The 24,135-nt window shown below is 36.2% G+C and overlaps 2 protein-coding genes across 2 annotated transcripts in view; one reads left to right on the top strand and one right to left on the bottom strand.

Annotated features, from left to right (window-relative positions):
- The window catches only part of LOC149543457 (uncharacterized), a 46,108-nt gene that overhangs the window by 5,192 nt on the left and 16,781 nt on the right, over positions 1–24,135 (top strand). Inside the window, exons 8-10 of the mRNA XM_089798255.1 lie at positions 9,868–10,078; positions 12,015–12,211; positions 12,348–12,459. Coding sequence (XP_089654381.1) covers positions 9,868–10,078; positions 12,015–12,211; positions 12,348–12,459 — 520 coding nt within the window. The remainder of the gene's footprint in view (positions 1–9,867; positions 10,079–12,014; positions 12,212–12,347; positions 12,460–24,135) is intronic.
- On the bottom strand, positions 17,283–17,965 carry LOC149543458 (uncharacterized). Its single transcript, XM_089796540.1, has 2 exons — positions 17,843–17,965; positions 17,283–17,688 (listed from the first exon to the last, which is right to left on the bottom strand). The coding sequence occupies exons 1-2, from the start codon at positions 17,902–17,904 to the stop codon at positions 17,283–17,285; spliced, it is 468 nt and encodes a 155-aa protein (XP_089652666.1). The 5' UTR covers positions 17,905–17,965.

Below are 24,135 nucleotides of genomic sequence, written 5' to 3'. Positions count from 1 at the left end.
ACAAGACTAACAAAAAGTAATATAACAGTCTAGGGTCTTATAGGAACATTTTAAATTTAAACAATGAAAGGAATAGAGATAACTTTCTATCTTCCATATTGTGCATTTGAATTTAATCTCAAAGTTAAACATGATATGATTTAATGTCACAAATGATTTTCCGTGCGACTCTCTCAAGCCCTTTCATTTCAAACATCACTTCAGATTAATGTATTGTGTGTCTATGTCAATATAATTTTCCATTTGTATGCTGTTTTATTTTCTCCATCTACTCTGACCAGGAGAGAAAGAATTCAGTTCTATCCTCAATTCTTTGTGGAACTTTGGTGGTTGGTTGAGCTTTTCTGTAAATTTGATTTTGGTTAGATAAATACTTTGACCAGAGCAATGAACTGAAAGAGTGTTTTGAGAGGATCCCAAAGTGTTGGACAACAACAAAGACAACAATATTAGACTAGAAACAACAATTGTATAGGCCTCAAAATCAGAACTGCTTCTGAAAAAAAACAATAAAACTAATGTAGAGGGACAGCCATATTAATAATCAAGGATATTTGAATCCAAACCTCACCAAAGAGCTCTGTAGTGGAATTAAAGCTTGACATTTTTGGGTCACCTTGCCCCTTTTTGAAGAACCAATCTCAACCAGAGGACACATAATCACAACTTGTAGTTTTCTTTTTGTCTTAAAAGGGGATCCCTTCATGTCCCTAATGGGACCAACAACTGCAATGTCCAACTCCTTTTCTTTATTCAAAGAATAACCAAGGATAGCCAAAGGACACACAACATATGTTTTTCTCTTGTTCTTAAAGGAGGATATTTGAGTTTTTCCTCTGAGGTTCACAACCATAGATCCCAAATCCTTCATTCCTCATCATACAGTACATGTTAACAACATTCTGAAACTCTTTCAGTGATCAAGAGCAGGAAAGATCCTTTTTAACTAAACATGGAGTTTGTATTTGATGTTTTGGCATAAGAATTGGAGAAGTGTGTTGCCTCTTGGAAATGAAAGCAAACCTAGGAGGTCTCATGTTGAATTATATTAATATCAATAAAAACAAAGTATAGCACAAAACAATTTATTCATAGATTTCATAATAGCTAAAAGAGAACCAAGAGCATTGGCAGTATCTTGTTTTATCTCTTTATCCCACTATTCAAAGGGAAGCCTTGGGATCCTAATCTTAAATGATACCATATTAAAATTTTCCTTGGTATCATCAAAATCTCGTAGACAATCTTTTGAATCAAAAATAAAATTTTCCAAGGAACCAAGGACCTTCATGTAGGATTCCCATGCTTTCCACATAGCTTTGGAAGGAGAACAAAAGTTAATTTTTCATGGCAGACTTCTAAAACTAATTAGATACATTCTTCTTTAATGAGCCTAGCTATAAACAATATGACAATATGTCAAAATCTATATTTAGATCAGAGCTTGAGTACCTCCCAATGAGGTCATTCCCCTTGCAAGAAACGCTTTAACAACAATAGCATCAAGAATCCTTTGGAAAGTGCATGAAACTTTGAAGGACACCTCTCCTTGACAAAAAATACGCAAATGCATGGTAATGTTGATGTGAGTTCGTTCTACTATAGCAAAAAAAAAAACCAAATACTTAATATCCAAAGATGAAGATGAAAAACCAAATATCCAACTCTCTCTTGAATAAGGTTGCTCATATACTAAACAATATATAATGGGTTGCGTGATCAAATGAGACAACTTCAAGGTTCCTTCTTATTGTGGACTTTCACTCAGTTTCATTATGTGATATGCACGATTGTTTTTGGGGGAGATGCGTATATATATGTATATATATGTATATGTATACACACACACACACACACACACACAATGTATATGCAAAGAAATGAAAGAAATATAAAAAATTAAAACATTTGATAGTATGATACCTCTAACTTAATCAATACATATTCAAACTGAAATTCAAATATTCAATAAGATTATAAACCATATCATATACATTTGTGTTCATGATTCCAATCCAAATCAGTAAATTATCACAATTACAAAATCATAATATAATTCATCAATCAATGTTCATCAATCCAAATTCGAATCCAATGGATTTGCAAAATATTCCTCATCATCTCCAACTCCTCCAATTCCTGCAAGTTCAAGATCATTTGAACAAAAAATTGTTCCACTTGGACTAGATGCACCATGCGTCATGATGTTATCAACATCATCATCCATGATTGGAGTAAGATCTTGAAATGTTGCATCCAAGTTTATACACTCAGGTTTTACATCCCAAAGCTTGGCTGCCCCTTCCTTGTAGTGATCCTCTTTACATGACAAAAGACACAAGTTGTTATATATGTAAATCAAGTCTTCATCTTTTTTAGAGCTCAACAAGTTATGCTTCACTGAGTGGATAAATGAGTATGCACTCCAATTCTGTTCAGTGGCAAAAGAACTTGTAACTTGGACAATTTTCACAATTACAAAATTAATTATTAAAGTAAAACATAAAAATAAGAAAGTAATATAAAGAATTGTAGAATACATGTGGTAAACAAAAAACAAATAAAACTTACTTGTGAGAGGATTTTGATTGCGAGAGGTTGTAGATTCTTTAATCATTCGCCATAGAGGTACCACCATGTGCTATCTCCCATATCACATTGGTCCTTTATTGCAAGTGGACTAAATTTTTCTCCCGAAGCAAATAATGCAAATTCTGTCTTAACTTTTTTGTGAGTGTTATCATCTTGGAAGATTCTTGCAAAGCTTTGTAGCACCCACTAGCAACTTCTTAATCCATACATGGTGCTACTCTATTTGGCCTACCAAGTACTTCCCTGCTAAGTACCTTGGAGATAAGGCATATGCTGGGAGGTGCAATGGGGTAGTCACTTTTTCCCAATGATGATGAATGATTGATTCAAGTTGATTGCATAAGGCTTCACATTTTGTGGGGTCATCCTCATGTGTTTGTATAGAAAGTTTTAACTTCTCTACCATTGTATCCATGCCATCATAGACATCCCCTAAACAAGACTGATCTAAATCAGCAAAGTAGAGCATATCCATGATAAAGTGTGTGAAATCTAATACAGATTGCACACGAGCCCACCAATTGTCATCCAAGGTCTATGCCTTGACCTTTTGTGCCCTCTTTGACTTCGAAGCCTTCCATTATACCCCATGGCTAGAAATAACCATTTGGCTTAATGCCCCTTGCACCTAGGCAAGTCGTATCATAACAACGGTATGAGATGCAAATCGGGTTTTAGCCAGCTAAGTTAATCACAACAATATGTTAATAAATATTAAGAAAAATTATAGACAATTTGATAATTGAGCATGACATAAAATATATTCATATTAAGTAAATAAATGAAATATACTAATTACAATTTACCTTCAGCAACTCCAAATAGCAGAATGATCTGAATATGGATTATGACATGTGGTGGTTTGTCACAAACACTTGTATCTCCACTCCCTCTTGTTATATGTGCTTCACCCAATCTATTTGGGTCTCAATTCATTTCATGACCAAGTTTAGGGAGTATATGCATGGTGTCAAAAAAATATGGTCACCGGCCCTCAACCAAAGCACCTACAACCCTGCAATTTTGTCATTATCTGTAATCACTTGGACTACATTCTCACTACCCACCATCTATATGGCCTCAAATGAGAATTTCTGAAATGAATTGCAAATCTTTCACTTCCACTTTACAATCAATTGCCTTAAAAAACATTGCCCCTTTAGGTGAGGCTGCAATCACATCAACAATTGTTAGTTTCTCATAGCTTTCCATCCATTTGAAACAATAGAAACACCTGAAGTTTTCTATGAATTTATAATTGGTTGAATAGCTCTCTCTACACAAGCCCTCTCTTTCTACACTAAAGTGGTACACACCTTTTCATGCTCGGGACTTGTGTAATCAGCTGGTGCTTATTTATGGCTGCCACTATTTCCTTTTAATACGATGATCTCACCAAGTTGAAAGGAAGACCATTGGCATAGAGGCAACGTGCATTGGCTTGATTAGCAAGCTCTCTTGCCTCCATTTTATGTGCAATGTCCAATGGACCTCTTTTGTGAGCAATAGTTTCTACTTCTTTTGTCTTCTACTCTCGATATAGGTACTTGCAAGAATGGGTGTTTGGAGGATACAATTGGTTCCATGGATAATTGCATTATTTCCTTTGAGGATGGAGGTTAATTAAAACTTTGTTTTAATTCTTTTATCAATTTATTAGTAGCTTCTTGTTCTTTTACAAATGAAGCTATTTGTGCATTAGAGAGCCTCTTCCCATTTGTGCCTTTGCACATTGCAAATTCTTTACTTTTAGGGCCCATAAAATGAAGTTTGACCCAGGCATATGAGCTATTGAACGGTTTTCCTTTGTTACTTTGACAATAATTACATTTCCAAATATATGAGCCACCACTGGATACCTATGAGATTATTGTGGTATATCTCTGTAAAAGCGATGCTACATCAATTTTGAAACTATTGGCTCCTTCCCCTCTCACTAGGCTTTGACTACCAGTGGTACATTATAATTTCTTGATATGCCTATAATAAAAAATAAATTAAATAAATTTAAATTAGAAAAAAAAAAAAAAAATGAACATCAAGCATAAAAGTTTAAACAAAACTACTAAAATAGATAACTTAATTCCTTATTTATTCTTTTTAAAAAAATGAAAAAACTTTAAAATTTTCTTCACAAACTTGAAAAAATTCTTCCAAATCTCAAAAAGATTCATTAAAGAACTCAAGAGTGGGATCAAATGCTTACCTTAGATGCTTAAAAATCGTTTATGGAAGCTCTCTCTTGCCCTACGAACAATCCTTTTCAAAAATAGTCACCTTGCCTTCAAAATGCCAAAATGGTCACCAAATGAGAAATTAGTCTAGCTGCAAACAAAATGTGATGAAGAGTGGTTTAATGGCCTCTTTTAGGGCAGTATTAGGGTTTAGGAGAAAGAATTATTTTGAAAAATGTATTTCCCTATGTGCTAATAAGGTGTTTTAAGTATTCTCAAGATGTTTGAGATAGGTTTCAGCTTCATAAGAGTTTTAATAAAGATTCTAGGTTTTGTGAGATTTCAAAAAATTCCAAACTTCATCAAATTTTAGGGTTCAATATGCCTTCAATAGTGTTACCTCCCATGACCTTTCTTGACTTTCAAAGATAAAATTGAAGCTAGAAAAAATATTTATAAAAGGTTCTAACTCATTTCATCACAAATCACTTGGTTTCAACTCCATATCCTTGACATACTTAGCCCAACTCTCACTCACACCCCAGACAATCTTAACTTCCTAGTAGGCCAAAATTGCTCAAACTCATCCTTACAACTTGGAGACTTGAAAATTGCCATAAAGGCCACCTAAAAGCATCTAAGACCGCTACTTCTACTGCTAAAGGAAAAAGTGAGGAAGTCCCCATTGGCAATGGGGCATTGGTGTGAAAACCTCATAACAAGTAGAGTAGTACCACCAATTAGTGGTTCACCAAAAGGAACCTCAACTTGCTCTTTAATCATAGGTTTGACATCATACTCCCTATGGTCAAATTGGCAAGAAACAAAATGTAAATTCCGATCAAAGTCTTGAAGGAAAGAATTGGATGGGATCCGAAATCCTCTGGACACCAATACCAATAGTATGAGGTGAATCAACTGACGTGAAACCCTTGCCAACACCTCCTTGCAAGATGCCTAAGTGTGCAATAGGAAAAACCACTTTGAAGCCAAACATAGTCCTAGAAAGGCTCTTACCATCATTAAACACGTCTATAATTTTCAAATGCTCAGCAAGCACATCTCCAATGGAATCCTTTACTAGAAGAACAGCAATGGAAATCGCTAAGGAAAGAAAACCCCTATGCAAGCCCAAATCATAATGGTCACTCAAAGACACATTGAGGTCCATCGTGGAGTCATACTTGACAACCACAGGTGATCAACCCTTCAAATTGACCTACAACAATAATCCACTAGTAGTTCATCATCCTCCAAATCCCAATGTTAGTTTAACAACATTGAATAAAATAACTCTCTCTCAATTGCAGCAATTATAATCATGTAGTTACCAGACCACATTACTAATACCTCATGTATAAAAAACAAAGCAGATTGATCTAATAGATCAAGCTTTTATCTAATTTATTGGACAGAAGAGACTACGAATGGATTAGCCACCTTTCATACCTGCAATGTGCTAGATCAGATTCTTGAAATGATTTTGACATGTACAATGAGATGGTGTTTTGGTGGTTGGTGTATCTGATTGGCCTAGTGTTTCGTACTTGTGCATTGATCATGAGTGATAGTTTGTTTGAACAACAAAGTGAGGTGAAAGAAGGTTTGATAATGGCAGTGGCAAATTGTTCACAGTAAAATGCAAGCCAAACGTACTCTCCCAAATGTTTTTTTAAATATCTCTGTCATTTGGTATAGAAGTTACTACCTGACTGTTGCATGAAGTGTTACTGTTTGAGACTGCAACTTGTATGCGAAAGCCAGTCTTGGCAATCTGAGTGAGTGGATTGTGAAGAGCGATGGTTGTTGCAGAAAAGAATTCAGTGAAAGTCAGTGAAATGGAGGAAAGCCTCTGCGGGAGCCTATGAAATTATGTAACTCATGCAAGGAGACTGGAAAAAGTTAGTGAATGCCCGCGTACTCAAACATTGAGCAACCTGTATGAGGAGCAAAACAAAAATATTCCCAGTTTGGTTTGCATTGCCGAGTTGTTTTCAGTGAAGTGGTCTGAGTATATTATATTGAGAATAAGCCAAGTCATCCCAAACATAAAGTACTCTAGTTTGGTGTTCAAATTCGTGATGACATAATAGAATCCGCGTGAGTTTGAAATTGATTAAGGAATCAGTATGGTTAGTTGGATGGGTTTTTTAGGTTTTTGAATTTCTTTCTAAGCCAATGATGAAGCTACTTAATGGTTGAGTATCTGACATGGTATTCTGTTTGAGAATTTTATGGGTTTGATATTAACTTAAAATTTCATTATTGCGAAGAGAGAAATTCCATTAGAAGAATATTTTGGTTTCAATTTTCATAAATGGAAAATAAAAATGCAAATGCAACTGATGAATACGAATTTATGGGGAATAGTAAGCAGAAAATAAAAACTAACTATAGATGCAAATAAATTATTGGAGTGGAATAGTAGGGATGATAAAGCAAAGGCCATTATTGGTCTTGCTCTTGTAGATTCAGAGCGTCATCATGTAGATTTAGATAAATCGTGTCCAAGCATTTGGGATAATTTTAATAAGCTCTTTGGAGCGAAAGCTTTCAATGCAAAGTTTTCCCTCAAACTTCAATCGTTTAGATTCAAAATGGAAAATAGAATCACAATATCAAACCATATAAGTAATTTGAGGTCTCTCATTAGACAACTTTTAGAGATTAAGGATCATGTTGACGATGATGATGCTAAGGCTATCCTGCTAAATAGCTTATATTCAAAATATAGTAGCATTGTCTTTACACTCAGCAAATCACTTTACACAGTTTAGAGGACATGATTTAAGCCCTTTTGGTAGAAGAAAAGAGGACAGAGGAAGTTACAGAAGAAGATCATCTAATAGACAAGGAATTATACTCGCGGAGCACTAAAAAATGGTCAAACAAAAACAAAAGAGACAATAAATGCTTTTATTGTAAGAAAAAGGGTCACACAACATAGATTTGCAAAACTAGAGTTAGTGATGCTCTCAAAGGAAAATTGAAAGAACAATCTGATGAAGAGGGAATTGTTGCTTCCATTGAAGATGCGGATACATCAGATGATGGAGAGATTGTTAAAAATTCTCCTATCAATTGCAATTTCATGTTTTGAACCTTCATATCTGGAGGTTGGTGACATCGAAGGATGGAGGAACTTCCTTCATCTCAAGTCAGCTTCTCACTTTGAGATGGTGCTTTGCATGAGAAGCATTTTTGGGTTTTTTGCTTTGTTTTGTGAAGCTTCATTTTAGAGATAGATTTGGGACTTGATATTGTGCTCAATATGGGTTGTTGTCAAGCTTCAGAGTAGACGATTGAGAATTGTACCCTTTCATGGTCACTAGACAATGGTAGAGATATGCTGCATCTCTTAGGGATCATTGTTGAATAATTCACGACTTTGTGGCTTAAGAACACAACTCGAAGCTACACCTTTCTGAGGGTCACAAGATAGCTTGATGGAGCCTTGTTTGGATCAGGTTTGCTACTTCAGAAAATCATTTTTCCTTATGTATTCAAATTATGTACTCAACATGTCTTGCTATGTAAGCCTTAAGGGGGGTTCCCTAAGGTGATTTTTTGATGTTTTTAGGATCAATGTATTAAAGGGGGAATGTTAGCATAATAATATTGAATAACATAATTCTCTCAGTTACAGCCAGTTATAAGTATGCATTTCCCAAACTGCAACACCAATGCCTCATGTATAGAAAATGAAGCACATTGATCAAATAGATATCAAGAATTTATCTCCTTTATCACTTGCCCAGCCATCCTTGTCTTTGCCATCTACTTCATCTTTGGCCTCCACCCCTTCAAAGTTCTTTCCACCCTTACAGGATTTGAAACCCCAATGCAGCTCCCATTCCCACTTATGAGTGCAGTCGTGAAAAATCATTTTCTTATTAAATTGTTACTTAATTTTATAATATAATATGTAAGCTTCTAGATTTAACTGTGTGCATAATTTTATTTCATACTTGAATCCAGAAGCTTACAAACTGTATTTCATGGGCCGTAGAAAACTCATATCAGCTAAGTTTAGGATAGTTAGGTCTATTTTTTTTACTTCATTTGAAATATCTTCATATTCCCCATCCACTTGCTGCTATAAACCAAAAAAAAAAAGATATGCAAATAACCAAGATACAGTTCCCTTCTTATTTTACTCTTTTGAATTTTCTGTTTTTGAAGATAAAATGGACAAACTTTCTCATTTTTTCTTTCATGAATGAACCTTTTAGCTCTACTCTGAGTTCTCTGCTGTGAATTAATAGATATGCAAATAACCAACATACAGTTCCCTTCTTATTTTACTCTTTTGAATTTTCTGTTTTTGAAGATAAAATGGACAAACTTTCTCATTTTTCTTTAATGAATGAACCTTTTAGCTCTACTCTCAGTTCTCTGCTGTGAATTAACTCATTGGCACTATTTTGGATTCTTCGAAGTACAGTGAATGTAAATATGAAACCAACATTGTTTTTCTTCTATGCTGTGAGCTCCTTAGTTCAATTATGTCCTTGTAGAAGAAAAATCTCCATAATTAAGAAGAATTTTTATTTCTGCCATTTTGTGGCCTTATTGATTATATCTTAAGTATATTTCATGATCATAGAATGCTCTTAGTCGTGTATATTCTTCCCTTTCTAAATCTTCTTCCGGGATAACTGCTTGTGTTTGCATATCTTCAAAATACTCAAAATATTAGCAAGATCAAATATGTAGAAACATAGACCACTCATCTATGTTTCTTATGTATGAATATAGTTAGTTTTAACAGACCAAGATTACTTGATGCATTCTTTATATCATTTTAAATTATTTTCTGTTTTATGTTTGAACATTGCTACTGATATACCTTCAGCACCTTATTATTTGGAATTTTTTTTTTTTTTCCGTTAGTTGTACTACTTCACATTTCTTTTGTTTTCTAAAGCTTAATAAAATTAAACTGTTACAGAATGTGAATGTAGCTTGCACCTTAGTTTATATATATGATCCACATAAGCCTCATATGCACCACACTTGGGAAGGAAATGCAGATTACATCATAATTGAGATAGATTGTATTTGAGTTTAGTGAATACCCCTTTCCCTTTGTTGGGTGCAGGTTGCTCGTAATTTGTTTAGATGGACTAAAGAGATGGTGTATGCAGACTATTATGAGCGTGCTTTAACAAATGGTGTACTCAGCATCCAAAGAGGCACTGAACCTGGAATTATGATTTACATGCTTCCCCAAGCACCAGGGGTTTCTAAGGCTCACACTTATCATGGTTGGGGTACAAAATATGATTCCTTTTGGTGTTGCTATGGCACAGGTAGTATTCTTTGTCAACTAACCAATGAAAACTTTTTATTGGTAAATGTTTGTGTGTGCCCAATATCTCAAAGTAGTCCATTGTGTATTCAGTAGCAGGACTGCATTACTTAATGATAATATCCCAAGTATGGGTGCTATTATTTTGTATAGCATCAGATATGTACTTGTCCTGTATGTAGAAATTAATCATGTTGTAGAAAGTTTTTGATATATTTTATTAGTTGGAATAAAGTCATTATGCGACATGTGTTGGTTAAGTCTAAACACTCTGTGGATGAAACTAGATGTTGTATGGGTGAGTAAAATTCACTAGTCAATCATTTGCATAAATCCTCTATACATGCAGGGCATAAAATGACCTGGAACTGGCCAAGAAAATGAAGGCCTCGAACCTAGAGGACTTCAGCTTCAACTAAGGGCCCAAAGGTTCTCTCCTTTAAATTTAGAGAATAATAGGGTCTCCTAAAATTGACCGACTTCCTCCAAACAAAAATGGGAAGTGATCTATAATGGAATAAGAATCCTATTATTGTTGGAAAGTCCAATCTAACCCTAGTATCCATCGAGTCTGAAACAATATCACTGGAAAACACTAATGTTAAAGATGCAGGGTAGAACTTGTTAAAAGACCTATGGATTTAATATTCTCTAAATAGACAGCACTTCAATGGTCCTTTCAGGACCATCCTCACTTCCAACAATAATGCATGGTTAAAAAATTATATTCAGTAATATATTCTAGGATAATGTGATTGGGAAGTTCATTAAAGAAGTAGCAAACAATAGAAAGGGGCATCAGAGTAGAGCCAGTATCTGTAAATTGAGGAGCAAATATCAAGTTTTAGAATGTATACATGAATAGAAACATTTTTGTATATACATTTGGGATTCCTCTCATCATGCCTTTGAGCTGACACTTAACTACACTCTTACATGAAACATCCTATTATACCCTATCATCATTTTGTCGCCAAATAGATTACTCGCCTTTAAGTTTGTTGTGTGTACTGGGAAAAACAGTAGCAAAGTGTCATTGAAGGAAACGGCTGAGGCTTGGACAAATTTACATGCTCCTTATGTCCACTATCATACTTGTGTATGTTTATAATTACTATTTTGTTATACTATGAATAGAAAACCTTAGCTCCCCATCTCATACGTTTAGCAACATATCAATGCTCCCTGGGTATGCATCCACAACCTTGGTACCCCTACCCCCATCCCCAAAATGTTTTGGGAACTTGGGGTTTCATTGCCAGATACAGCCCCTAATGCTAGCAGCGATTCAAACTTGTGCTCTGATTTTGATAGAACTACTAGTTGTATCTGCTGATTCCGAACAGATCTATACTTTCTATACTTTTGTCATTTTATTTTGGAAGCTTGCGGCCTTTGGGAGTTTTGTTATAATTCTTATATAATGAATATACAGATTGATAATGAACACAGTTGAACTCTGAATTCTCACATGAAATCTCAATTCAAGTCTAATGTTATGTATTAAGCTTCTACAATGTCTATGATGAATGCCTTATCAATCTTATGATATGAATGTTTTAAATATCTTTAAATTTTTTAAGAATTTCCCTATTTTTAATAGCTGTCCCCTGCTTGGCCCCTAAAAAATGTCTCAAAAGTATCCCCATACCATAAACATTTCCTGCCATCCCCTGTCATCCATGTCCCTGAAACTTGGGGGAGTATAGCAAAATGCTAGAATGTTGGTGATTCCTTTGAAAAGGAACTTATCTCAACCTATCATTAAAGTATAGTAACAATTTGAGAAACATTTCAATCGCTACATGACATTTTTTCTAATATATGATAATTTTAACCATTTTTCCTTTATATAACGGTAGCCACTGCTTTCATTTGCATTTTAAGTATCATCATTTACTTTGGAGTTAATATAATTATGTTTTGTTCTGTTGCAGCTACTGAATCATTTGCTAAATTAGGAGATTCCATATACTTCCTAGAGAAAGGCACCAGCCCTAGTTTGTATATAATTCAATTCGTCCCTAGCACACTGACATGGGATGCAATTGGATTTGCTTTGAGGCAAGAAGTTCAACAGCCATCTTCAATGGATCCATACCTTCAAGTGTCAGTGGAGTTCTCTGCAATGAAGGTATTATTTAATTACTGAGCTGATTTTCCAATGGAATTGAATTTGAGTATGCAGTTTCCAATATAACTGAAATGGAAATTGGTTTGATACGTCCAATGTATCATTGTATATTTTGACTTTTGTCATGGAAATATAGGATGCAATGGCAGAGAGTGAGGAGTCTTCTGTGAATATACGAATACCATATTGGACAACAGGGAGTGCAAGGGCAATGCTCAATTCTAAAGAATTATCCTTGCCCTATCCAGGTAGTAAGAAATCTGTGTTAATGGTGACCTTTATTTACAAATATGTGATTTTATCATTTTGTGTTAGTGCACTCTTTTCCTTAAGACAATCATAGTGGAAACAATTATTTTGTAACATCAATTAGACATAATCGTTAAAGGATTTTATTGCTTACAAATCAACTAGACAAAATAATGGTAGACCTTGACATTTCTGTTTACAAGATTAGAGAAAGAAATTTAGTCATACAATGCTAATTCAGACAAGGTTTGGGATGCAAGTAGAGAGGTTTGTGCATTAGCATCCTCCACTTAGAGGTGTTTGTGTGATTTGTTGGTATTGTCTTCAGATAATGACCAATTTAAATTACAAGCATGTTCTGTATGCTGCAGCAATGATGTATTCTTTATGGTATAGCAATGATGCATAAACTCCTTGCCTATCCTGAAACAATGTAGAAATTTTTTTTATGACTTTTTTTGCTAGTTCTGTTTTTACAACTTGGTAGCTCAATCTAGAATTAGCATTAAACACATAGATAGGGAGAAGTCATTAGCATTAAGACATGTAGCACATATAACTCTACTGTTTTAATTTTTATATGTTAGCACCCATTAATTTGGAGGCTCTAAAGATTTCTTGGGCCCTATTTTAGTGATCTCCTAGAACATGGATGAATTAATGCTCAAATGTCCATTTTTTCCTCGATTTTTGTCCAATTTCCAGCCATTCCATCTTTACCCCTGAGATCCTAGAGTTAATTCTGACATGCAAAACCTCCAGACATAGGCTGAGGTCGACCTCTACCTGAGGTGATTTGCCTCAGGATCCCACGCCCATTTGAGTTTGTTGTTTCTTTCCCGCTCAAAGGTGGTCAGCCCTTTTGATTTTGATTTCGAATCCAGTACATAAAAGGGGTCTACTCACTTCATTTGGGGATAGGAGATAATATCTTTGGCAACCAATTTGCACATACATTGCATTCAAATCATCATTTGCAATCAAGCATTCAAGGTTCCTTTAAGGAGTTCAAGCAAGACAAGCAAGGATTCATTGGGGATGCTCATCTCATTTCATGTAATGCACTTCTTTCTCAAGAGATATTTTCTTTCTTCATTGGAGATAGTGGACTTGGCCATCATGGAAGTAGATCTACATTCATCAACAGTGCACAAGCATTCAAGCATTCAACCCTTCATACATTTTAGCATACTTACATCTATGGATCTATGATTTGGCACTTGTAGATCTATTGCATTTGAGGAAACATCCTACATTCACTACCATAAATCTACATACAAGCATTCGTACATCTTTTTGGATAACGGATCCAAATCCATCCCTAGAAATTTGACAATTAACGTGAATATTTACATTTGTCTTACTTTTACACGCTTTCTCATTTCAAGGTTAATTTCTAAATAGGGGCTTACAATCAAGCCCCATCCCCCCAACAATTTTCATTTTTCTTGTGTCTAGGTGCAAATTTATAGGTTTTCAAAGCGGAAAACACAAGGATGCAAACTTAGGGTTTACTATCACTATCAGAGCTTTGGATCCTAAAATTTTGAGCAATAGAGGTACAGGTCAACCTCAACCTCCGCATCTCGACCTTGACCCTCAATCTCGACCTATACCTTCTACTTAACCTTATTCTAGAGGTCTTATATTTTCTAGCAAGATTCAACCTTTTTGATCCCAGATCCAGCTTTGTTCTAGATTCTTGTGATGTTTGATAATCAATTTGAACTAAATTGGTTTCCTCTTCAAATCCTCAAGCTGGGTTAAGTCTCTTGCTTTTTTAGTTCATTGCACTTACTTCGATGTATTAGATCAGAACTTTGTATGTTCTTGATTGTCACATGTTGCCCCACCTTTCATTATCCAATCAATTTGCAAAGTGGAAATTTTGTGTTCTAGTAAAGTCCTAGGTGTGTTCAAGTCTAAGTCCAAGTCCCCTTAAGTGGGAAGAGTCTTCATTGGATTTTTCATTTTCCCCTTCTACACATTTCATAGCCGGGTGGTCTTCCTTTGTGTTGTGAGTTTTTGCGGGTAGCTTAGTACCAAATCCGATGGAGATTCATGAAACATGCAAAGATCATTTACAAGAGTTATATCTGCTTGGGATTCATTGTTTTCTCCACAAGCAAAAAGTTTGCACAAATTCGGACTTCGTCTTCTCCTTGGCGGGTTTCAACCCATCAAGGCGATTTTCCACAAAAAGCAACAAATGATGAATGCAGATCGAAATAAGAAGATAACGAGGTACCCTACGACAAATTAATCTTCCTCTTACAATTATCTACCTCAGGAAACGTTCAGGATTTGTCACAATTCTCAAAATCATTCTAGGCGGAAAACTAGAAATTGACTTCTCCTTGGCGGGTTTTCAACCCATGAAGTCAGTTTCTCGAAAAAGCTAATTCTGAAGGAAAAGAAGCAAAGGTGGGTCCCTAATGACTTTTTCGAACTACTTTTGGACATCTCCAAACCCAAAGGAAACCATAATCAAAAGGTAAAGTTAAAAGGCAAGCTTGGGCGGAGAAATGAAAATTGTCTTCTCCTTCGCGGGTTTTCAACCCATGAGAACAATTTTCTAGATTTTAAAGAAAATCAAGTTCGTGAGTGGATTAAACCCATATTTCGTGTGCCAAACCTCTCAAGATGATAATGGAAATAATCTAACCATTGCGAGAAAGATCTATTAAGCAGAATTCGCTTTAGCGGGTATTTTGTTACGGAGTACTCTGTTTATAACTTTCTAAAACTTAGTGGAAAAACGGGAAAGCAAATATGAGAGATAGAAAATTACCGTTGGGCCAACGAAAAAGTGAAAAGACATAGAGATATTCGTTGAAACCATGCATTTACTGTTTCAACGGACCTATCCTTCAATTCATTCATGTGGCGCGAATCCTAAAGATTAACGGATGGATTGAAACTCCTATATAGAGAGATACATGACCAGTTGCAAAAATTACCGCTCTTGCTCAAACTGTTATTCTGTTAATTTGCAAAACCTCTGTATGCGAAGCTAGCCTTTGTGCATTTACTATTCTCTGCTTTTATAGATTTTGAAATTCACCCATGAACGAAATGGCAACTAGATTCGTGGGTTTCGACAGATTAAATGGAATCAAGTCTTCTCTGTAGAGTTTCATTGATGCCTCTCTTCTTTTCTTTGACATGCTAGATTTTCAAAAGAGAGTGAAGTCAGAGCCAATCCATCTTATCATCGAGAAGCTCCGAGGATGCATGCTAGTTGAAGCAGCTGGTTTTCTAGTTGCAATCCAGGCTCCTGAATTGACTTACGAATGCATAAATCATTATAACCCAAACACTAGGCAAATTATATTGCCAGATAATATAGTATTGATCTCTATTGATAGGCACATTGTGGTGAATTGCCTTCAAGTTCCAAAGCAGGAAGAATTTTCAGATGTAACAGTTGGAGGAGTCGTTTCTAAATTCTCTGCCAAGAAGATGATTTGGAGAAAGGAGATCAATTAATCATGGTTCCAAAAGCCATGAGGTGCCAATAGTAAGGTCCCTAAGACTTTGTTTGGGACTAATCTCAAGCCTGAGATTGTTGACATCATGGTCCTCTTGCACAGATTGAAAGGTGAGGTAGAAGCTTTGAATTTTGTTGAGCAATACTTCTTCTTGGTGCAAGTTATTTGTTCTAATCAAAGTAACAAGAATCGGAATTGGCAAGGCCAAATCAAATTGTGAATCGGCCATGAATCCGCAAATTTGAAAAAACCCTTTAAATTTAGAGATTTTAACAATTTAAAACTTATTTCATGCAACCTTTAGTGAATATAACTTAAACACACTATAACATCATCAAATAGAAGTTAAAACTTAACATACATAAACATGGAACATAAAATCCATCACATACGTAACTATGTTATGTAAAATGAAAATTGTAGGCTAGCTGAAGTAAACAGAAATCAAATGATCATAATGATTCAAATCATAGAATGTATGTAAGATGAAGATCCATAAGACATCAAATCATAAATGTGTGTAAGAGTTTAAGATGAAGATCCATGAAAGTTTGAAACGTATGTCTATCAGTGATTCAGTATCAATATCTATAAACAAAATAAAAAGAAGGCTCCAACTCAAGCCTCATCATCATCCTCAAGCTCGACCGCAGCCTTAGCCTCAGCCTCTGAGTATCCAGTTTGCCTACTAGAAAGGCGTCTAAGGTAGGTCCTAGAGGACCACCGAGCCATATCCCTCGCATGTAAGATGGGCTTACGAACAACATCGCTAGGGCCTGTGTCTGTGCGTGTGTGTGTGCATCTACCAGTGCCTGAACGTGCTCTAGCTGCCTCCTCTACCATGGCCACAGCCTCAGCCTCTATATCCACCTGGTCAACCCACGCACGGTCTTCCTTAGTGAAGATTGGATCCACAACCTCTGTGAGCCACTCTGATTCTGGATCAATCTCCTCCAGAATGATTGGAGAGGAATCAGCGCCCAAAATCTGTCTGATTCTAAGACGAAGGTTGTAATGAACAAAGACAAGATCATTCAACCTCTGCACAGTCAACCTATTTCTCCTTTTTGAGTGGATGTGCTCGAACATGGACCAACTGTGCTCACATCCAGAAGCGCTGCTTGGCTGACTTAGAATACAGATGACAATTTTTTGAAGTTTTGGGGTTGTGGCCCTAAACATTTGCCACCATCTATCTAAAATAAGGGAAAACAAAAACAATTAGTCTCATTTACAACTCTAAAATTACATAATCAACAATTAAAATTTAAAATGCACAACTTATAAGTCATAAACTTTAAGTTTAGATTCATGAACATTGAATATATATTTTAATTTTTACCTAGTTGTATTGTTGCCCGAGCATCTATGGCCATCCTGCCAAAGAAAAGTGGTCCTTCTTTATTATTGAACTTGTCGAGCTCAATGATTGCAGCTACACTATCCTCATCACTACTCAACTTTTGGATCACTATATATAAGCCGGTGAGAACCTCCTCATCTGCCTTGAAGTCAGGACGGAAACGAAATGCTAGATTCAAAAAGTAAGCTGCTGCATGGATGGGTCGGTGGAGCTGATTCTGCCATCTCCTATCAATAATATCCCAAATAGGGGCATACTTCTTCTGCACTCCTGCATACTGGGCTCTAATGGCTATCCATGCCCTCATATATGTAGCCCATAGAGGGCTTTTCCCCATCAGCAGTTCGTAGGAGAGATACAAGGGGCTCAGTGACCTACATATAAAGTAAAATGAAAATTTGAGTCAAAACTTAAATATAAAATAATATAACTTAAAGTAAAACTAAATCATTAAACAATTAAATATTAAATATTAAATGCTAAATAGTAAACTGTAAAATACTAAATGTTAAATTGCAATAAATTTACCTTAAGGATTTCTCTAGCAGGTTTCCAAAAACCATCATCATCAAATATGCAATCCACCACATCTACCCTTGCAGTGGTCGCAGCATAGAAAGATGAAATCCACTCCCACCCAACAAACAAGCTCCTCAAATTGTCCCTTGATGTTAACAAGGACTACAGTGTGATGAAATTCGAGGCAAACCTCGTGATGCCTGGACGAGCTAACTTCTCGCCTCTTGTGTACTTCCTCATTGTGCTAAGGACAAATGAATGATTATAAATAAACTTGCATATATTTTTTGCCCTTTCGATACATGACTTGACCCACTCAAGCTTGCCAATTTCCTCCAACATGAGGTCAATGCAGTGTGCCGCACAAGGGGACCAAAATATGGTGGGGTGCCTCTCCATCAAAAGTTTACCTACAACAATTTTAAGTTAATTAGAAATTCAAATTTCAAACATGTTAGAACTTAGGAAACTTAGAATTAGAAAAAGTTCAAAATTCAAATAAATTTATTTTCAAAACTTGAAAAGTTCAAAGTTTACCTGCAGCAACATAACTTGTTGCATTATCTGTCACCACTTGCACCACATGTTGTTCCCCCACCTTTGCTATGACTTCCTCAATAACCTCACATAACTATGTGGCGTTTTTTACATGAGCGGAAGCATCAATGGATTTGAGAAACATGGTATATCCTACAAAACAACGAATTATAATGGATCATTAACAAATTAGCAATCAACAAATCAAAATTTGAAATAGTCAATCACGATTCACAATTATGTATTTAGGAAAGTAGAATGATCAATCACCTCCATAGGATACAAGAAAATTGAGTAGTGTTCTATTCCTCCTATCTGTCCAACCATTAGTCATGATGGTGCAACCCTTTTCGATCCAATCTTTTTAGTTCTCCTCAAGCTCAACCCTCATATCCTCTACCATATCATCCAAGAGGTATCCACTCAACTCAGACTCAGTTGGGGCTTTAAACCCCAGACCACAAATAGCAACTGCATCTATCGTGTTTTGCCAATAAGGAGCCCTATCACAAATAGATAATGATTAAAAATTTAGATGTCAAATACTCAAATCATTATGTAAGCTTGTAAAGCGAATCTATGATTAGTCAATGAATCATAAAACAAGTAGATATAATTAAAGTTTTACTTTTACTTCTAAGTTTAACCTTAAAGAAAATAAAGAAAAAAGAATCAATTACTTGGCTGCAACAAATGGAATGTTGCAAAAATACCAAATTTTTTTGGCAGCATCATGAATCTCCTTGTTCAAAACCATGCCCTTAAGCATGGGTTGGGAGCAAGGAGTAGTGTGGGGCACAAAGTAACTATCTATTTTGTTTTTCCGCACTCTAGGCTGCAATAGGTTGGAGTTGGACTTAGTTTCAGTATAAGACCGACTAGCACTAGCACTCGCATGAGCACTAGAACTAGGACAAAAAGGAGGCTTTGAAGAACCCTCTCCAACACAACCTATGGATGCGGAAGCTGATGCAGATGTAGATGCGGCTACGGGAGCATGGGATCCAATACCTCTTGACCCTTCAAGTTGCATTTTCTTATTCAATTTGTCTTGTTCAATTTTTTCTAATGCCACTAAACAAGTGCGTTTTGCCTCAGTAGTTTGTTGAGTGCAAATTGTAACATCAGTCCAGGTATAGCAGCAATGTGGTATTTCAATATATAAATATCTCCAGAATTTATTTTTTCTTTACAAAATATTCATTTTGTTTGAAATTTGGTTCTTCCAGGAAACTCTTTGTTATATTTCCAACATTCATCTTTTTTACCCATTGCGGAAAATGAAAGCAAAAGGCTGCTGCAATAAAAAAATTCATGTAAAATATCAAAATTTGAAACTAATAAACAAAAGCTACAAAACAACAAACCCTAGTTTGCAATTTAGTAAAACTAAAAAACATTCAAGATTTGCAAATGAAAACTAAAAAAATTTAACAAAAAATGCATAATACACTAACATGCAAAAAAAAATAGCACTTACCTCTTGCAAATGAGTTGAGGAGTGTTGATATTGACTCCTTAATGCTCCCAATGCAATTTATGGCCTCCCTAAATGGACTTCTGATCTATTTGGTCCTCTTCCTTCTTGCTGGTTGGAAACCTGTGGTTTTTCTTTTCTCTTCTTCTCTCTCACTTTTCCTCTTTTCTACTCATGCTTAACAATTATAAGGCCCTTTAGGGTTAAAACAAAGAGGAAAGGCTAAAAAGAAAAGAATAAAAATATGTATTTTTTTAAAAAATACTCAATGCAATTTTATAGGCTGCCATGGCTGATTTACGAGGCAGATTTAGGCAATTTTTGGCATGAATCGCCTGAATCGGCAATTCATGCCAAAAAATTGCCGATTACGATTCATGATTCACAAAAACTTAGCTTGGTTGAATTGACTTGCAAAATCGGCGATTCTGGCAATTTTTGGGCAATTTTCAGAACTATGGTTCTGATACCCAATACATTGATTGGGCCTACGAGGTAAGCAAGAATCTGTCCAATGCTCTTCATGCTGCAAAGTTCTACAATACATTCTATGTCTCCTTTCCTCATTTATATGTTAGCCTCTCTGCAATTATGGCCAAGCCTCTCAAGGGTGGAGAATTTTCCTGATGATGTGAAGTCTTATGAGTTCTACCCTTGTTTACAATTAGAGAATAGTTATGCGGAGCATATAAGAGTTAATGATGCATTTACTATGAGAATTTGCAGGGAACTTCAAGGGTGTCTAGAAAGGAGATTTAGCTCGGAAGCTATCACGGCTACCAGTCAATTTGGAAGCTTTTCCATCTAGTTCTCATCATTTTTTGTATTTTTGTCTTGTAGCTTTTGACGGGTTCCCTTTGAAGTTACCAAGGTACCCGAGTGACATGATTGTGTTGATCGAGATCATGATGCAGGCGATTCAGGTGAACATGCTGAGCGGGAGCTTAAAGAAGAAAGGCTACGAGTTTCCTATGAAGGTGGGAGTTTTCAATTGCGAATCCCGTTCTGATGCAAAGGACATGCTTAAAGTATTTGAGATGAAGTACAAGCTGGAAATGTATGAGGTCTTGAGACCTATGTTTGACCCAAACGGATATGCAAGAGACGTTTTACAGATTGGGAGTTGTTCACAAGTTAGGGCGTTGAAGAGATAAAATCAGAAAAAAAAAATTTGTTTACCAACAAATTTTTGGTGACTCCGTTGGGGAGAAGACAAATAGTTGCTTGACTAATTCACCTTATAACATGAGGGAAAATGGTACTACCTCATGAGAATATAGTCCCAGTGCTTCAACCTAACCTTGGTTTCCAAGATGACCAAGAAGACATAATCTCATCCCTTAATCATTTGTTTGGAGAAATAGGAGGAACATTGAGCATTACAGGAACGCTAGTCGAATATTGGAAGAAGAATCTAGAGCAGAAGCATTAGAAAGGGCTGTTTAGAGGAGAGAAATCTGAGGAGTAGAAAGACGGTTAGCGCATGAAGCTTAGAGACAAAATTAAACTAGCATCCTAGAACAAACAAGGTTCCTTAGAAGTACCAAAGAACAAGGTGGGCAAGACCTTGTTTTTGAAAAGCTTACAGAACTCGGTTTACCCATCCTAGATATTCCTAAGCGGAAAGGTGATAAGAAAAGTTGAAGTAGACCACCTTCACCTATTAGAAACCAAAGCTCTTCACATACTACCTGTTAGGTATTGGCCTTGCACGGAGTGACTGCTCCTCCTATTGTTAATTTTTCGCCATACCTTGCTAGAAAAATTATGGCTGCTCCTTGGGCTGCAGCAACAAGTCTGTTGGCATTGACAAGTTATCACCCACTCCCATCTAGTTCAAGGAAGAATATCCCTAAATTTTTCAGGTGATGGGAAGGTTACGATAGATGAACATATCAAGGCCTTTTCGTAGTGACTCACATCCTAGGAGTTGCTCATGAGGACGTAGTTGTAAGGCTATTTGTCGAAACTTTGATAGAAAATACAGCAGATTGGTTTTATCATCTTGATGATGGCTCAGTTACTAGTTGGGATACCATGAGGACAGCCTTCGAAACTAGGTTCAAGATTGTAGAAGATGAACATGTCTTGTTAACACAGTTGGCATCCATTAAAAAACAACTCACCATGAGTATGAGGGACTTCGTTGTGACTTCTAATAAGATCACTAGCCGGATCTCGACAGCTGATAGACCTACTGCTGGCAATTTGAAAACATTCTTTATAAGTGCAATGCCACTAGATATCAATTATGACCTAAGAAGGTCTCATCCCACAGATTTAGTAGATGCACAAAAGAAAGTGGTCGAGTTTGAAGATGACTTGATCTCTGCCGGGAAGTGGAAAAGGGAACTCCAAACCAAGGGAAGTTCCAGCCATACCACCTCATATGACAAATTGATTCAAAAGTTATCAAATAAACTGGTGGCAGTGAAGAGACAATTACCCGGTTTAAATAAATCTTACCAGCGAAACTATCAAAACCCGCTAGGAAGAAATAATGATGGAAAGTTTTCACAACTTATAGGGTCACAACCAAGATTGGCAATTGAAGCGGCACCGCAGAAAGGAAACATGTATGTGTTTCATTTGACAACAAATCATGATAGTGAAAGCTGCCTGGAAACTGCTCGTATGATGCAATTGTTATCCACTAATGAGCTAAGCACCACAAACCCCTGCCCTGAGTCAGATTCATACTCAAATGGCGACTCTAGAAACTTATTCTTGGAATATGAATCCGATTTTGAGCCAAAGGGTGAATGCTATGTGACTATTGATGGAACTTCATACATAGTACTAATCCAAGGTCAAAAACTCAAGTAGTCATGCTCTAGTCATGTTATTGGAAATGACCCCAACTCTTCATCAATAATATTCACATTGATCAGGGAGCATCAACGTCTCAAACAGGTAAGGACAAGACCCCTTTTGATTTCATCCAATTCTGTGAAGAGTCAAAAATTCAAATCTCCTCTATAGATTATTTGAAATCTCATCCCTCTGAGTTGAAAAGATTGGTAGATCATTGTAAAGGGAATGCTTCAGATTTGAATCATAATGTGACCATTGAAGAAGGGGATGAAACTTTGACATCTAACTTGTTTAACCAAGAGGATTCCGCTGTCCTAGCAACTTCTCCCAGGCAGAAACCCGACCCATTCTACATTTCACTGTATATTAACGGATGCAAATTGTGCAATTGCATAATAGATTTAGGTACATCAGACAATGTGATGCCTTATTCCGTAGCTAAAGCCGTGGGTCTCACTCTTACTAAAGTTCATGGAAGGTGTTACTTTATGAATGCCAGACAAGTCCCCTTGCTTGGACAAATCAAAGATGCTCAAGTAGCCTTAGCTTCTCATCAGAAAAGAAACTATTATTGACCATCCTGTTTGTGGATATTTTGGCAAGCTATGGTCTTCTCTTAACTAGGAGTTTTTGCTGAGATTTAGGAGGAGAAATAAAAATCCACTGGTCTCAAGCAATGATTCCCATAGGGAGCAAGAGAGTTAAGTTGGCACTTGAGGTAAAGGCGAAATTAACTGTCTTAAAGTCAGAAGACCCTAAAGCACAGGTCCTCTATCAAGAATTAGAATTTGGCAATTACATGTTCACTGAAGACACCCTGAATGGACAAGGAATAAAAAATCTAGAACCAATAATCCCCGTTGAAGAAAAGGAATCTTTGTCTATATGGACATTAGAATTTGAAGGAAGTTGTTCCTCTTCAGGATCTGGCGCAGGTGTAGTGTTAATACCTCTCGAAGGAGAACCTGAACCCATGGCTTTCAAATTGGAATTTGCAAACACTAATAGCACTATAGAGTATGAAGCCTTACTTCTTGGAATAATTGCCACAAAGGAAAAAGGAGTAAAGATCCTGAAAGCTTGAGGTGATGCAGAACTTATTATGAGACAAATTAAAGGACAATACTCTGCGAAGAACCACAAGTTGAAAAACTATAGAATTAGAGTTTGGGACGAAATAGAAGGCTTGGATGCTTTTGCTATTGAAGTAGTACCAAGGGAGATGAACACCAAAGCTAACTCAGTTGTTTCCGCTTCCTTGTTGCTACCTCATCCTGAATTCAAAGATAAGAAATACCAGATTGAGATTGTGTATCGAGCCTCTATTCTAGACAATATAGAATCCTGGTAAGTCTTTGCAATTGTTCGTAGAAAATGACAAAGCTACTGCAAACACTCATCAAAGGAAGACAACCATGGAGACCTCAAACCCGAGCAAAGAGAAGATCAAGCTGATGAAGTCCAATTGCGAGGT

The sequence above is a fragment of the Cupressus sempervirens genome, chromosome 8 (genome assembly GCF_028749045.1).
Source record: "Cupressus sempervirens isolate cs-2001-9-10 chromosome 8, ASM2874904v1, whole genome shotgun sequence".
NCBI lineage: Eukaryota > Viridiplantae > Streptophyta > Pinopsida > Cupressales > Cupressaceae > Cupressus > Cupressus sempervirens.
This window is presented reverse-complemented; position numbering and strand designations above follow the sequence as displayed.

Excerpts from the sequence above, each read along its gene's own strand:
- LOC149543458 (XM_089796540.1), bottom strand. The coding sequence starts at position 17,904 with ATGTGGTGGATTGCATATTTGATGATGATGGTTTTTGGAAACCTGCTA. Across the intron at positions 17,689-17,842 it reads CTGCTAGAGAAATCCTTAAG|GTCACTGAGCCCCTTGTATC; the intron begins GTAAATTTATTG and ends CTTTATATGTAG.